Here is a 15,857-nt window from a genome sequence, read left to right as displayed (position 1 = left end):
ACAAATGTATTTAGTTATCATTCAAAATGGCTGACGTGTGGAAGGTCTATTTATTTTATTTTATGTGAGTATTTATTCTTTACTCAACTTCAAGGAAAAATCTGTTTACAGTAAGACCTTTTGAAACTAGTATTTTCTGGTGTTTATTTATTTATGCTATACTAGCTTACCGCCCGCGGCTTCGCCCGCTTTGACTTAAACCATAAATTATATACAAAAAGTAAAACCTTCCTCTTGAATCACTCTATCTATTTAAAAAAACCGCATCAAAATCCGTTGCATAGTTTGAAAGATTTAAGCATACAAAGGGAGTAGGGACATAAGGACAGAGAAAGTGACTTTGTTTTATACTATGTAGTGATATTGCTCTAGGACTAGCTAAATTACAAATTGAGACAAATGTTTGTCATATAGAACATTATTTGTAATTAAATCGAATTCAAAGAGAACATTTTTAATACGAAATCAAATAAACTCTAGTAGTTAGTTAAATGAAATTATTTAGTGTATTTTTACTATTCTGTGTTAACCGTTAACTTAAAATATTCACTGCATTTACTTTTTAGTACGCTCTATTTCGATTCCAAAGCTTGTTCGAAAATCTTCGGAATTTTACTCTATAAGAAACACTACACTACACGACAAACATCGCTTCTTAAAGACTTCTAATTGAATATAGGCAAATGTTTTAGTTTATTATCTATATTTCTAGACTTCTAGCACACTCTGCCGTCAGTTATGTGCCGAGGTCAGACTACGTATGGGCAGAACCAGATTCGCCTGTTCCTTGTAAGTATACTTTAATTTGTATACTAGTGTACTTACTTATATTTACTAGCTTTAAATTTTATAGTGGAAGTCCAGCTTCATAACTGTCGCAATTCTCGCGATAATTTTTGCATTGGAAATTATTAAATTTGGTCCCATTTTTAACCCCATTTTTTAAAAGAAGGGGTTGTATAAGTTTGACATGTCTCTATTTTTGTGGCTCATTCTTTCCGAATGGATTAAGCGATTCCAATTTAGTTTCGTTCGTAAAAGTGTTGTAAAAGTTATGTGCGGATGTTCTTAGACATGTTTGATGTAAAACAGTTGAGCCGTTTGAAGATCATCAGCTGTTTTCTAATTGATGAGAGGATCTGCCCAACCGCTTTATTTCACCACTCTCTCAATATACAAAATTAAAGATCTTACCTATCTAATAAAATGCACTATATCTAATTTAAGTTAATTTTAGTTCAAGATGGCCTATCACACAAAAAGAGGTCGAGTGTTTTTTAAACGTGTTGTGATGTAGAATTGATTACCTTTTTTTATGGGAAAAAATATTTCTTATAATAATATTGCGTCATTTTCCCAGGATAAAAAGTAGCCTATGTCCTTTCTCGGGTATCAAAATATCTCCATACCAAATTTCATGAAAATTGGTTCAGTAGTTTAGGCGTGATTGAGTAACAGACAGACAGAGTTAATTTCGCATTTATAATATTAGTATGGATTAGTAAAACTTCTCTCTATAATGATTCTAGCGAACCCATCAAGCAAGCTGGGCAAACAGCTCAGTCTACAACGCGTGCAGGCGCTGCGTAGTGTCATGCGGGAATATGGAGTTGATGCCTTCATAGTACCTACAGCTGATGCTCACAATGTATGATAGTATTATTATATTTTAAATTACCTTACTTCTTTTGAAGTGAAACTTCTTTAGGCGCGTTGAGAGTAAAATTACAAGATCGCGTCATGGCAATACCGTCACGTCATGGAATAATGTGACACGTGTGCTCGGCACATACGCTCTTTTTTATACTCGAAACCGGCAAGTCCAACAGGCAAGAATCAAAAGTTCGACGAATTCTGACATCTGCCACTTGGCCAGCGTGGATATGAAGTCTGAACCGTTGTCTGAACCCTTATAAATAAATAATAATAATAAATAAATAGATCTTTATTTCAGACATCAATATCCATACATAATATAATTACACATACATTTACAATTTGGCATATATTTGGGACATTTAACTTAACAACATTTAACTTTAACTTATTTATCAGTATAAAAAACAATTGAACTATTTACGGTTCTAAATGAACACACAACCTAAAAATGGGACTGTTCAAGCACTCGGCGAGCGTATTATAGGAGGCGCCTGATTTCACTTGATATTGATGTTAATACAAATGAATATAATAATTTAATTTTTTTGCGATTGTATAAATGTGCAGGGACTTACTAAAAATCTATTTATACATATAAAGAATAGGCGTGTTACACTTCTCGAGATCAGATTTTGATGATAATTTATTGCAGTCGGGTTCCGTGTTAGTTTTTTTGGCATTAACGTCTCAGTCAAATTTTACCAAAAGAGTCATTGATGAATATAATTATTTATTTCAGTCCCAATACATAGCGCCGACAGACGCTCGTCGGGAATGGATATCCGGTCTCATCGGGTCCTCTGGTACTGCGCTAGTCACAAGTACCACGGCACTAGTGTGGACAGACGGGAGGTACTTCACTCAGTTCTACATCCAAGTGGATACTAGCGTGTGGGGATTGATGCGGCAAGGTTTGTAGACATTGATGTACTAAACTCACAATTATAAAGACGCTTACCCCCAATAATTATAATAGTTAAAAAAAACTAAAAAACACGCTTTTAGTTCGGTTTTCTATAAAACGCGTGTTTTTTATTTTTTTTTAACTATTATTTATTTTATCAAATTAGTGTATTGTCATCGGTCCTAAATAAATCTACAAAGTTTGAACGAAATCTGGCCGTTTAAAGTGGGTCAAAATCCCGCCCAAAGAAGTCGGTTACAAACTTACAAACATACAGGTGAAGCTAATATAAAGCGTGTAAAAAAAAAAAGTCTTGGTAGGACACAGAAGGCTGATCACCTACTTGTCCCTAAAGAAAATCGATCAGTGCAACAGATGTATCATCTGCTCCTTACCCCACTAGGGGACATAACATAACTTCTAAGTTATTGAAATAATTCAGATAAATATTTTAGGAACGGACTTGTCGATCAACGCCTGGTTGGAACGCAATATGCCCAGTGGTTCAGTGGTGGGAGTCGATCCCACTACCTACACGAGGACCGCCTGGACTCCTTTATATGTGAGTAAATATTTTTATTTATTAAATAATTGTGAAATAAACTCATAATCATTGTATCACATAGAAATAAAACATAAATTCAAACAAGCTGTGACGCACAGTTTCGTTCATAATTCAGAGGAATCCTTCAATAGCTGGTACACAAGCTACATTTTTTTGTTTACACAAGCTACATTTTTTTGTTTACACAAGCTACAGTTTTTCTGGTACACAAGCTACATCACCACTAATTATCATCAAAATCCGTTCAGTGGCTTTCCGGTGAAAGAGTAACAAACATACATCCTAATAAATTTGCGCGTTTATAATACCTATTGGTTGGAAGGAAATATATTTGTGAAACTGTGTGACCTATCGAACTTAATGGTTCAATTTTCGTAAGGCAAAAAACGTTCATCCATATCTACTTATCTTATATATAAAAATGAATCGCAAAATGTGTTGGTAAGCGCATAACTCGAGAACGGCTGAACCGATTTCGATAATTCTTTTTTTATTATATTCTTTGAAGTACGAGGATGGTTCTTATGTAGAGAAAACGTAAATATTATGTACCACGGGCGAAGCCGGGGCGGACCGCTAGTTGATAATAAATTATGTTTCTTTCAGAACACATTACGAGCTGCGAACGTGACATTAATGTCCATTTCGGAAAACCTGGTAGACCTGGCTAGGACCAGAATAAACGATCCCCCACCACCTCGTCCTAACGAACCGCTGCTGGCACTTGGCGTTAATTATACTGGTAAGTGTAGTGACGTCATTCGACACTAGTGTACAATGACGTCATTAGACACTAGTGTGCTGTGTGTGACGTCACACCAAGCTAGTGTGGAATGATGTAATTCGACACTAGCGTGGAATGACTTCACTCACTACTCTTATGGTTGAGAAATAAATATATATTGAAACCCCAACTCAATTCCTGAAGAAGTTAACTTTCTTCTTGATAAGAAGTAAAAACAAACAAAAAAGAGCGTACCAAGCACACGTGTCAGAAGTAAAACTTCTTTGACAAGATTCAAAGATAACAAAATCGTCGCCCTACTGCATGACGTGACGGTATTGCCATGACGCGACTTTAAAATTTTAGAGATTTCCACTTAACATAACATAACACAAGAAATATAAACTTATACAAACAAGAGAATTTGCTCCATATAATTTTTTATTTATTTTCCAAAGATCCAAAGGTAATAAACTAATAACTTCTTGTTTCTTCCAGGTAGAGTTTCCAGCAGTAAGATAACAGAACTGGTAACTCAAATACGATCAAGGGGAGCATCTGCACTCATTCTAACAGCACTTGATGATGTTGCTTGTGAGTTTTATTATTACTTCTAATTTCTATACTTCTGAAAGCATAGCGACACTTTAAATGTACTCTTTATGAATAAGACCATATTAACATAATGCTGAAGAATTTGTGTTTGAATGTGCAATTTAAAAAATTCTTTCACCGTTGGATATATATGTACGTGATCCTGCGTTCTGTATAATAATATGTTCGTACGGTATATAATACTGACCTTCATTCGTATATAATCTGACTGTATATTATTATTAGTTATCTTATATATAAATTTCTCGTGTCACAATGTTAGTCTGCATACTCCTCCGAAACGGGTGGACCGATTCTCATGAAATTTTCTGTGCATATCGGGTAAGTCTGAGAATCGGCCAACATCTATTTTTCATATGTACCACGGGCGAAGCCGGGGCGGACCGCTAGTGTTTGTATATAATTCTGACTTTCGTTCGTATATAATATCGTGGTCAGGTTGCTTGCTATTATATTATTGTTGTTGTTTTTTTAATGTAGGTACTTGTATCTAGTATCACTTGAAAACAAGATGTAATTCATGAAAAATTAGTCATTCAGTATAAACTGATAAACAGAATTAGATGCAATAACTATGATAATAATTGATTTCAGATACATTGAATCTCCGCGGCTCTGACATACCTTATAACCCGGTTTTCTTCGCCTATCTCATCATACGAGCAGATATAGTAAGTCCACAAATCTTTAAATTACCGACAATACCGACACGTCATAAAGTAAGGCGACGATTTTGGTAACTTTGAATCTTGCCAAAAAAGTTTCACTTTTGACACGAGTGCTCGGCATACACGCTCTTTTTATATTTTCTAGTAATTTATATTTTCTGGTATTATATTTCAGAATGAAAACAACGTTGTACTATTTTGGGGAAATGGGACGCTTTCGGCAGATGTGCGTGCGCATTTATCGTCAGAAAATACACAAGTTGTTGCAAAACCTTATGGCGAAGTATTTGATTATATCAGAAGTATGGTGGTGAGTGGAATAATATTGTATTTTTGAAAACATAGCACACAATACATAATATATACCGATATATTATGTAATTCAATCCTAGTTATTTCATAATTAAAACATTACCTACTTCAATAGAGACTTCGTCCAATATAGACCACCGTGGACCAACGATAAAAAATTTCCAATATTTTTTGTTCTGATTACGTACATAACTGTAGATAAAAAAGACGGGTTGCACTGGGGGAGTGCCGGCAGAAGTGAAAACTTGATTATTAACGTTCAGCATGTTTGATATTTTGGAATGGTATCCGTCTTACGCTTTTTCAATCAGGTCACGTGTCCTGACGCGAGTTTAAGATTTTATACCCATTGCAGAAAAAGTGCTCAACGCCGCTAAAGAAGTTTTCACTTCAATAAATTAAAATTCATCATCCTCGTGCACGTTTTTGAATTCGAACTTTCTATTTTAATAGTATATAGATAATTTTCTAGATAAAAGCACATTAAATAAATAGTAGGTATTATTTACTATATGTATGTGCTTTTATTTAACACAAGTGTTAAAATATGACAAATTATAATTTTAATTAATATTTGATGAAACAATTTTCAGAGCACTCTACCACAAGGCAGCTCGATTTGGTTGTCCAGAGACGCCAGTCATGCTGTGTATTCTACAGTTGAAAACGTAAGGACATAAATTTGAATATTTTATTTAGGCGCGTTGAGAGTAAAATTTCAAGGTCACGTCATGGCAATACCGCCACGTCATGGAGTAAGGCGAAGATTCTGGTAGTTTTATCATATTGGAGTCAATTTATGTATATTTGAAGTGAAACTTCTTTAGGCGTGTTAAGAGTAAAATTTCAAGGTCACGTCATGGCAATACCGCCACGTCATGGAGTAAGGCGACGATTTTGGTATCTTTGAATCTTGCCAAAGAAGTTTCGCTTCTGACACGTGTGCTCGGCACACACGCCCTATTTTTATGAATTTATATTACCTACGCGTACGTTCATATACGTATTTTATATTTCTTGTTATTGTTTAATTTCAGAATGGTTTAGTAGACATTATATCTTCGGTATCGCCAGTTGCTTTGATGAAATGCGTCAAAAATGAAGTAGAGCTTGCGGTGAGTTTTCTTCCAAAATTAATACTTTAAATTGCTTTGACCGCCTCCTTGGCATGAACGTAGAACCGAGGGGTCCTGGTTTCGATTCCCGGTGGAGACGAAAAAAAAATGTCTCAGTCTGGTAGGACACAGAAGGCTGATCACCTACCTGTCCCTAAAGAAAATCGATCAGTGAAACAGATGTATGGATAATGCATCTGCCCCTTACCCCACTTGGGGACTTAACTTCTTTCGGTAAAAAACCTAAGTTTAATATACTTCTTAAAGGGTTTCAGATCAGCCCACATAAAGGACGGTATAGCGGTTGTCAGATTTCTCCGTTGGGTCCACGAAATGGTGGACGCTGGACAAACTGTTACTGAAAACAATGTTGTGGACAAACTGGATGAATTGAGAGGGTAATATCTTATAGAGCAATGTATTTAATTTAATATTGTGTTTTAAAAGTCTGTTTGTTTGTTTGTCTTTGTTTCACGTCGCTATCGCGATTTATCACGATTTTACATTTTAATTTGTGTCTGGGAAATATAGGAAATGCAACAGTAAAAAATGAGACATGTATGGAACTGTAAATTTTCTAACGAGCGAATCGTCGGGCAGAACTCAGAAGTAAGTTATAAAATACATATCTATCAAATAGATCTGGGGCCTTAGACAAAGTAACAATTAAAAAACGATAACGAAGTTAGAAAAGGCAAAAATGTATGGGATTGACATACGCCGCGTTAGATCACGTGGTCTATCTAATGTCAATCCCATACATTTTTCCTTTTCTAACTTCGTTATCGTTTTTTAATTGTTACTTTGTCTACGGGCCCTGTTTATTTACTCAGAACTTTCGACTGGGTGAACTGATTTTGATGATTCTTTATTTATTTGTAAGCCACAAAATAATTTGCAGACGGTTTAGTTTAGTTTTAAAACTATTATACATTCTAGTTCGAAATTATATTACAACTAGATTTCTGCCTGCGGCTTCGCCAGCGTTTTCAAAGGAAAACCCGCATAGTTCCCATTCCCGTGGAATTTACGGGATAAATAACCTATCCTATGTGTTAATCCAAGTTACCCTCTATATCCTTTTCTTGATGTTTGCATTATATAGAGTAAATGACTTTTATGCAATTATGAGAAAAAAGATTTTTTCTATTAGAGACCGTATACGTAAAAATTCAAATATAGTGTTAAAGGTGTTAAATTATTCGGATAATATCATCAGTAAGCAGTGGATTTGTAAATTAAACTGTAGTAATAAATGTATGTAGGTAATAGGTAATTGTAATACTAACACTAGGATAAGATTTTACTAACACTTTATGGGCTATGTGGCCTGAATTAAATGAATTTTATTTTATTTATTTATTATTTATATGTGTGCTAAATTTCATTATAATCAGTTCAGTAGTTTATGCGTGAAAACCATACCTACATACATACATAATTACAAACGTTTCCTCTTTATAATATTAGTATAGATACCTAATATTTGTTAAAAAATAAAAAAATACAATGTGTTTTAGTTATAAAATAATGATCTTTCAGGGACCGCAAGCTACATTAAGACTATTCATATATGTATTTTGTATTTAAAATCTATAATAACGTACTTTCAGCGAAGAATTCGGGTACCAAGGGCCGTCTTTCGCCACAATAGCCGGGGCGGGGGAGAACGGGGCCATTATACACTACAAGCCGTCCCGGGAGGGGACACAGAGGGTTATCAGGAAAGAGGACATGTTGCTGGTTGACTCTGGGGGACAGTATTTGTGAGTTTTTTGGGGAACTTTATAATAAAGTTTTTGGTAACTATGAATTCTTGGTAGAGAATCAAGATAGAGTCAAATAATGATTTTAATAAATGATGAATCGTTTATTAAACACTAGCGGCCTTACTTATAAAAAGTTAAACAATGGATAAATTTCTACTATTTTCTAAGATTTTCTAGTATAGCTTTGTCCTGCTCTTGCTCACATGAAACGTCAATCATAAAAACAAGACAGGTTATTGCAATAACTATAGTCTGTCCACTATAAGAATTGCTTTTTGACAGCTCGACAGGTGATACCAGAAGTGATGTTCAAAAGATTATCTCACAATCGATAGTTGTGAATAATTATTGTACCATTTCAATTATAAATTCAAAATATTATCATAAATCGAATTAGATACGTAAATAATAATTACAACGTAAACGTACTAATAAGATATGTAATAATAAGGCCACATATCTATGCATTGTATGTTAAAACTAAACTAAACTAATATTTTATTATTTATTGGTTTCTATCTTACTATTTGGTTGTCTTTACGTTTAAATTATATAACATATTAAAAGAGTTTTTCTGTATCGGATATATTTTACAGAGTATTTCTATCGATTATTTTAATCTATCGACCCATCATTGAATAATTCTGTGTAGGCATCACTAAGTGGGCGGGACCTGTCCATGAAGTACGATAATTATTTGTATGACATTTTAACAATACAAATTACAATCCTACATAGGCGTGAAGCTGTCAAAAAGCAAATAATATAATGGACAGAGTATAATCCATTGCATAGCGAATGGGTAACATTTTATAAGTAAGACCGTAGATTTCTGCCCGCGTTTGCAAAGGAAAACCCGCATAGTTCCCGTTCCCGTGGGATTTCCGGGATAAAAACTATCCTATGTGTTAATCCAAGTTACCCTCTATATGTGTGCTAAATTTCATTGTAATCGGTTCAGTAGTTTTTACGTGAAAGAGTAACAAACATCCATACATCCATACATCCATACATCCTTACAAACATTCGCCTTTATAATATACAAGAAGTTCGATAAAATTATTAAATGTTTTGAAGGTTAACTTTTACTGGTAATGTTATTCTAGTATTTTTTATTTTATTTTCTGTATTTTCTGTTGATATTAGAATATTAGATATTAGATAACTATAACCTGCCAAGTCTTCTAAACAAATTAGGCAGATATACAATTTTATAAATGAATGTACCTGCGTATATTTGGATTTTTAACATCTGATCTATGTATTATAAGAGAAAAAAAGATGCGAAGTTAGTTAAATATTAGTTTGAACGTAATAAGAATGTACTGCGATTCTACACAGCTACCTAATTGATGTAGGTAGTTGATAACAAAACGCAGCTAGTCAACGACTATTAGTAAAGTGAGGGTAGTTGGGTCGAACGTCGTATAAACAGCGTCCGAGCCCCTAGGCACGATTCGTACGAATGCGCCACGAGACAAAGGAACGCGGCAATTTATAGTATGCGACAGCTTAGCATGTTCGGACAGGAAACAGTGACTATATTGACAACTACTCATCCACAAAAATAATTATTAAATCAAAAGTTATGTCTAACACGGCCATACTGACAATCGTACGTCCTCGTACGCCTTTTCTCGCATTAAAACACTACGGTAGTTCATCTCGGGATTACACAACCATCCTGCCTCGGCCAGACTGACCTGACAGAACAATAACCACGTCCACATGACATAGGCACTCCGTTCGCGTATCTTGGTATATCTACGCTCGTTCGACTAGTGAAATACATCACTACGATACGCCAGCGACTAGATAATACCTCAACGCCAGGGTTCGACTAGCGATTTGGATCACTACACACAATTCCTTCGATGAACTACATTCCCGTTACAATAATCCACGTAACAAATTTTTACTTCACACAACGCACGAAAAAACACAAACGCCAGTATGCCGTTACAAAACTCAAAACAATTAACAAGTGTAGGCTTGAATTCTATCCCGCTTCTGATATAAGAGAAAAAAAGATGCGAAGTTAGTTAAATATTAGTTTGAACGTAATAAGAATGTACTGCGATTCTACACAGCTACCTAATTGATGTAGGTAGTTGATAACAAAACGCAGCTAGTCAACGACTATTAGTAAAGTGAGGGTAGTTGGGTCGAACGTCGTATAAACAGCGTCCGAGCCCCTAGGCACGATTCGTACGAATGCGCCACGAGACAAAGGAACGCGGCAATTTATAGTATGCGACAGCTTAGCATGTTCGGACAGGAAACAGTGACTATATTGACAACTACTCATCCACAAAAATAATTATTAAATCAAAAGTTATGTCTAACAGTATATTATAATTATGATTTTCTCATAGCCTAGGTTTTTCGGCACGCTGCAAATTGCAAGTTGATAGATGTTACATACATATATTTTTTGATTCATGCACCTTGATTTCTTTTCGTCATTCCTTCACCGATTTCAACGCCTCTGATATTGCTGATGATATAGTTTTTATACAATACTAGCTGTGCACCGCGGTTTTTCCCGCAGTGCTCAGCTGTTGGTATTAGCGTGATTATAGCTTTCCTCGATAAATAGGCTATTTAATACCGAAGAAATTTTTCAAATCGGACTAGTAGTTCCTGAGATTTGTTCAAACAAATAAACTCATCAACATTATATAGTATAGATTCTGCAAATGAATTTTTATTTCAATTGATTTAATTAACCAATAAATTTCCAGAGATGGAACCACAGATATAACAAGAACCCGGCACATGTCAACTCCGAGTGAGATGCAAAAATTGACATTCACAAGGGTCTTGAAGGGACAGATTCTGCTCGGTACTGCTGTCTTTCCGAAGGGCTCGACGGTAATATAGACAATGTTACATTAATTAATTTGGTAGATATGTAATACTAGCTGTTCCGCGCGATTTCACCCGCATTGCTCCGCTCCTGTTGGTCTTAGCGTGATGAGATATCCTTCATCGATAAATGGGATATCAAACACCGAAAGAATTTTTCAAATCGGACCAGTAGTCCCTGAGATTAGCGCGTTCAAACAAACAAACTCTACAGCTTTATAATATTACAATAGATTTTGCAATATTATAATTTTACAGGGTAATCTCCTAGAAACACTAGCGCGCAAAGCTCTCTGGGACGTCGGACTGAACTACGCGCACGGTACGGGCCATGGGGTTGGACACTTCTTGAATGTACATGAAGGACCGTCCGGGATACTTAGTGCTTTGATAGCTACTGACCCGGGAATCGTGCCGGGAATGATTTTTAGTGACGGTGAGTTAGATAAAAATTAAGATCAACTAAAAAATAAACTGCCTTTAAATTATTAAATGCCTTTTAATTATTGTGTGTATTTAATTTAAATAAATAAATATTGTCAGAACTAGACAAAATTTATTCTATAAGTACCTACCTACCTATGTTTTTAAAGTCACGACTAAAAAGCGTGTGTGCCGAGCATACCTGTCAGAAGTGAAGTTTCTTTGGCAAAATTTTAAGATACCAAAATCGTCGCGTTACTCCATGACGTGATGGTATTGCCATGACGAAACGGAATTCTGCGATTTTGTAATTTTAAACTTTATTTGATTGTAATTTATATAGTTTTATCTTACAGAGCCTGGTTATTACGAGGTGGGTGAATACGGCATCCGCCATGAAGATATAGTCGAAGTCATCGAAATGAATCATGAAGCTGATCATATTTTTGTAAGTGCATTTTACTTTATTGTTCTGTTTCTTTTGACTAGATTTTTATACACTTGACGAGTTCTAATATCCCATTTGTCTTATTCTGTAGGTTTGTGTACAAACGTATTGTTTTAATGAATATGAAATTCATGACTGCTAACTATATGATTGTATGCATTCTGATCCGAAATAAACTTCATTTTTTATTTCGAAAAGTTATGTTGCTATGAAAAACTAACACCATTTATAATAATTAATATTTCAGGCGAAAGGCTTAGTCGGCAACTTCACTGGGCAAGGCGCAGTTGGATTCTATACAATCTCTCTCGCACCACATCAAGCAAAATGTATCGATGTTGAACTTTTGAGTGATGATGAGGTATTGTGTTGTTTATATTTAAGTAAATAAGGTTTATTTTAGCTAGCCTGGAAGTGATGGCTTCTTAGCAAGGCCGCCTTTTGTGCAGTTGCTATTCTTCTCTCTTGCTAGTTATTTTTATTTCGAACAAATTATTACACAATAAAGTGTTTTAAATAAACTAAATAAATCAAACCTCGGTTTTTATGGCATAGTTAATAATAATTATAGTAGCTAACTGGAGAAAAACTGTTTTTCTTAATGAGAATTCGCACACGAAGTCATTCTACACAAAAATATGGTACCTATTTTATCATTGTCATATGATTTTTTTTCCTATTTAATAATTTGTTGCTCCAACGACTTGCACGCAAAAGGTACTGAACGATTTTGGCATGCAGTTATGTTATTAGTTATTACATTATTTTTATTTTTTTACATAAGATAAAAATCCATTTAAAAATAAAAATCTATAACCATATTTTTTTGTTACAGTTAAGATACCTCAACTCTTACCACGCAAGAGTACTATCAACATTAGGTCCAATTTTATTAAATCGGAACCTAACTGACGACTACGCTTGGCTGGAAAAGGAATGCGCGCCACTTTATAAAAGTTCCGCCATTATTGTTAAATCCGCGCCATTTTTAATAATCGCGTTCAGTTTAATAACTAGATTGTAAATAAAATATAATTTTTTGTATGTAGTTTGTTTTATTTTAGATATATACTAAGTCCTAAATAATTCCCATCTGTATACACGCTATTATTAGCTTTACCTGACTGCTTTCGACTCGATTTTGACCCATTTTAAGAAAGATTTAATTTAAACTTTGTACACTTATCAAGGATTGGTGTTTACTGTGGTGTCAACAATAGTTTTATGAGTTTATCCTACTATACCCTATGGTCTATACAATTTAGCTTGATCTTATTGACAGACGTGCTAGTGATGAGAAACAGAAAATATCTAGTAATCCAAAAATTACGTATTATGTGTGAAATTCTTTACTGCACTATAAAAATATAAAACATTGGTCAATATTCAGAATAAGTACCTATTTAATAGCACTTTTATGTTATAAATTATATGTTACTCTGAAATAGGGTTTGTGGTAAAAAGGTAATAATAAAAAACAATTCAATAGACACATATATATTTATTTAAAAAGAAATTCCATATTTACAATTATAAACATCAGATTTCACTTTTAAAAAATTAATAAAAAATTAAGCAGTCTATATTGTAACTATACATTATTGGGATTGTGAAAAATGAACTTAAATAAGATGTGTTGCCATTTTAAAATTAAATGCCAAAATTGACATTTCAATACAAAAAGTGAACTGTCAAAATTGGCGCGGCGCGCTTTTGCTGCAAAGATGACGAACAAAAATTTTTTTTTAAATAAGTGACAATGATTTTGTGTCCAATTGTTTTTTATTGATGCAATGATGAAATTATAAAACAAAAGGAACATTTTGCTTGCTTCTGGCTGTACCAAGTAAAAGATAAAGAGCATCGCTTTTTTCCATATTTTTAATACGTCATTTTATACAGGATGAAATCAAAATATGTTCAAGTTATTTCAATTTTACGAATTTTAATAAAATTATAATTAATTTGTGACAGTTTTTTATTAAATATAGAGAAACTGTTATTTAGGCCGATATTAAACAGATGTAGAAAAAATGAAGATAATTAATGACATATTAATTTAAAGTTTTAGAAACTTTCTACATTAATTTGTCGTAATAACACTTCACGTATAGATAGTGTAATAACTAATATTTTTTCCATAAATTACGAGAAATTTCAAAACTCGTGAACTATATTTTTAAGTGTTTTCATCACATTTTAGGAATAATGGACTTAACGGATTTAAATCGCGTTTTATTTATTGCTTTATATAACTTTTGAAAACGAGCACTTTAGAACAAGCGTGGTCACAGGCGGGCTGAAAACTGATAAAACCGCCAAGTCTTTTATTTCTAAACTAGCTTACCGCCCGCGGCTTCGCCCGCATTGTCTAAAACCTAATAAATTATATACTTAAACCTTCCTCTTGAATCACTCTATCTAATTAAAAAAAACCGCATCAAAATCCGTTGCGTAGTTTTAAAGGGACATAGGGACAGAGAAAGCGACTTTGATTTATACTATGTAGTGATAGTGATATTAATACTCGCGTAGAATAATACACAAGAAACACCCTTTTCCAATGTAGTTTTTTATATTATGTATCTGAAACCAACCTACCCACACATTTTGATTTCACCCTGTATAACTAAAGCTTACAAGTCACTTAAACTCAGTTGCCTTTTAGACTCCATACAGAACGGACGTGCTTCACGTCTATTAAAATACGTCAATGAGGCAACTACCCTCATTTCAAGGGTAAAACACGGTTCATTATAAAAAACCGGCTTTATTAAAACACCTGGCGGCACATAACATAGTTGAATCAAACGCGACATTACAACGGTCGAACATAAAAAGAAAACATTTCATACACAACCCTTAAAATCTATAAGGCTTAAATACCACTTAGTCTGAGTGCGGCATAGTGAACTATACTTTATTTTTATACAAAAACACTAAAACTAACATTATTATACAGCCCTAATTTAAATCTATAGGAGAAACACGCCTTAAAATTATATTTATTAACAATTAAGAAGCAATATATACAAACGCGTCTGCTTATTTTACAAAAAAAAAAAACTATGACCACGATAACGATTTGAGATTGTCATGTAGCGTACAACGATTTAACGGTTTTAAAACGCGATTTAATTGACGAATAAAACACGCTTTAAAACCGTTTATTTTTACACCGATTTTATAATACTTTTGTAAATATAAATAGAGGAAAATGGCGAATACTGTGAAGGATTTGCTTAACATTCTTATCGAAATTAGAATTTCACAGAAAAATATGTCACCGATAGAAGAAAATACATTTTTGGCGGTAATTATTTGTTTGCCGTTAAAATTTAAGACACTTGGAACCAGCAAGTATTTAAATAAAAACTTATAAAACTTGAAATGCAGATCAGTGAACATAATTTTAGAATATTGATTCGTTTGTTGCCATGGCGACAATCATCCAAAATGTATTACATTTTTTCGCAAGATGGTTAAATATCATACCAAAATTCATGATCACACGATATCTTTCAAGTCACCATACGTTCACATACAAAAAAAATTAACTAAGAATGAAAAAAAAAAAACAACACCCTGTGTACAAAACTGATTTATCGTGGTCATTTCCGAGTTCCGATTACATATAATTAAGCTAGCGACCTCTATAGTACAAACTACGTAAGAACAGTGCGGGCCATATAATCGCGTCAAAAATGAGGGTACTTTGCGAAACGTTTTCGACAACTACCCTCGAAATTCACTAGCTATTTTCTATCTACGCGTACGATAGATTTTA

General features: G+C 33.9%; 1 protein-coding gene across 1 annotated transcript; it reads left to right on the top strand.

Annotated features, from left to right (window-relative positions):
* Positions 1–26: 26 nt before the first annotated feature.
* LOC149475968 (xaa-Pro aminopeptidase ApepP-like) lies at positions 27–13,110 on the top strand. The gene is made up of 18 exons (XM_089713004.1): positions 27–64; positions 713–789; positions 1,530–1,648; positions 2,399–2,570; positions 3,019–3,125; positions 3,735–3,870; positions 4,351–4,446; positions 5,062–5,138; positions 5,311–5,445; positions 6,041–6,115; positions 6,485–6,562; positions 6,830–6,960; positions 8,176–8,328; positions 11,076–11,205; positions 11,458–11,635; positions 11,979–12,070; positions 12,318–12,431; positions 12,906–13,110. The coding sequence occupies exons 1-18, from the start codon at positions 27–29 to the stop codon at positions 13,092–13,094; spliced, it is 2,097 nt and encodes a 698-aa protein (XP_089569130.1). The 3' UTR covers positions 13,095–13,110.
* The last annotated feature ends 2,747 nt before the right edge of the window (positions 13,111–15,857 follow it).

This window comes from Colias philodice, chromosome 29, assembly GCF_061535455.1.
Source record: "Colias philodice isolate Cphi_HAF_F1 chromosome 29, ilColPhil1 Martin Lab GWU primary, whole genome shotgun sequence".
Classification (NCBI taxonomy): domain Eukaryota; kingdom Metazoa; phylum Arthropoda; class Insecta; order Lepidoptera; family Pieridae; genus Colias; species Colias philodice.
The sequence above is the reverse complement of the archived record's forward strand: the minus strand, read 5'-3'. Positions and strand labels throughout refer to the sequence as shown.

Bases quoted from the DNA above. Each gene is read 5' to 3' on its own strand.
- LOC149475968 (XM_089713004.1), top strand. From the start codon at position 27: ATGGCTGACGTGTGGAAGGTCTATTTATTTTATTTTAT. The intron at 790-1,529 runs GTAAGTATACTT...TAATGATTCTAG, and splicing joins ACCAGATTCGCCTGTTCCTT to CGAACCCATCAAGCAAGCTG. The intron at 3,871-4,350 runs GTAAGTGTAGTG...TGTTTCTTCCAG, and splicing joins ACTTGGCGTTAATTATACTG to GTAGAGTTTCCAGCAGTAAG.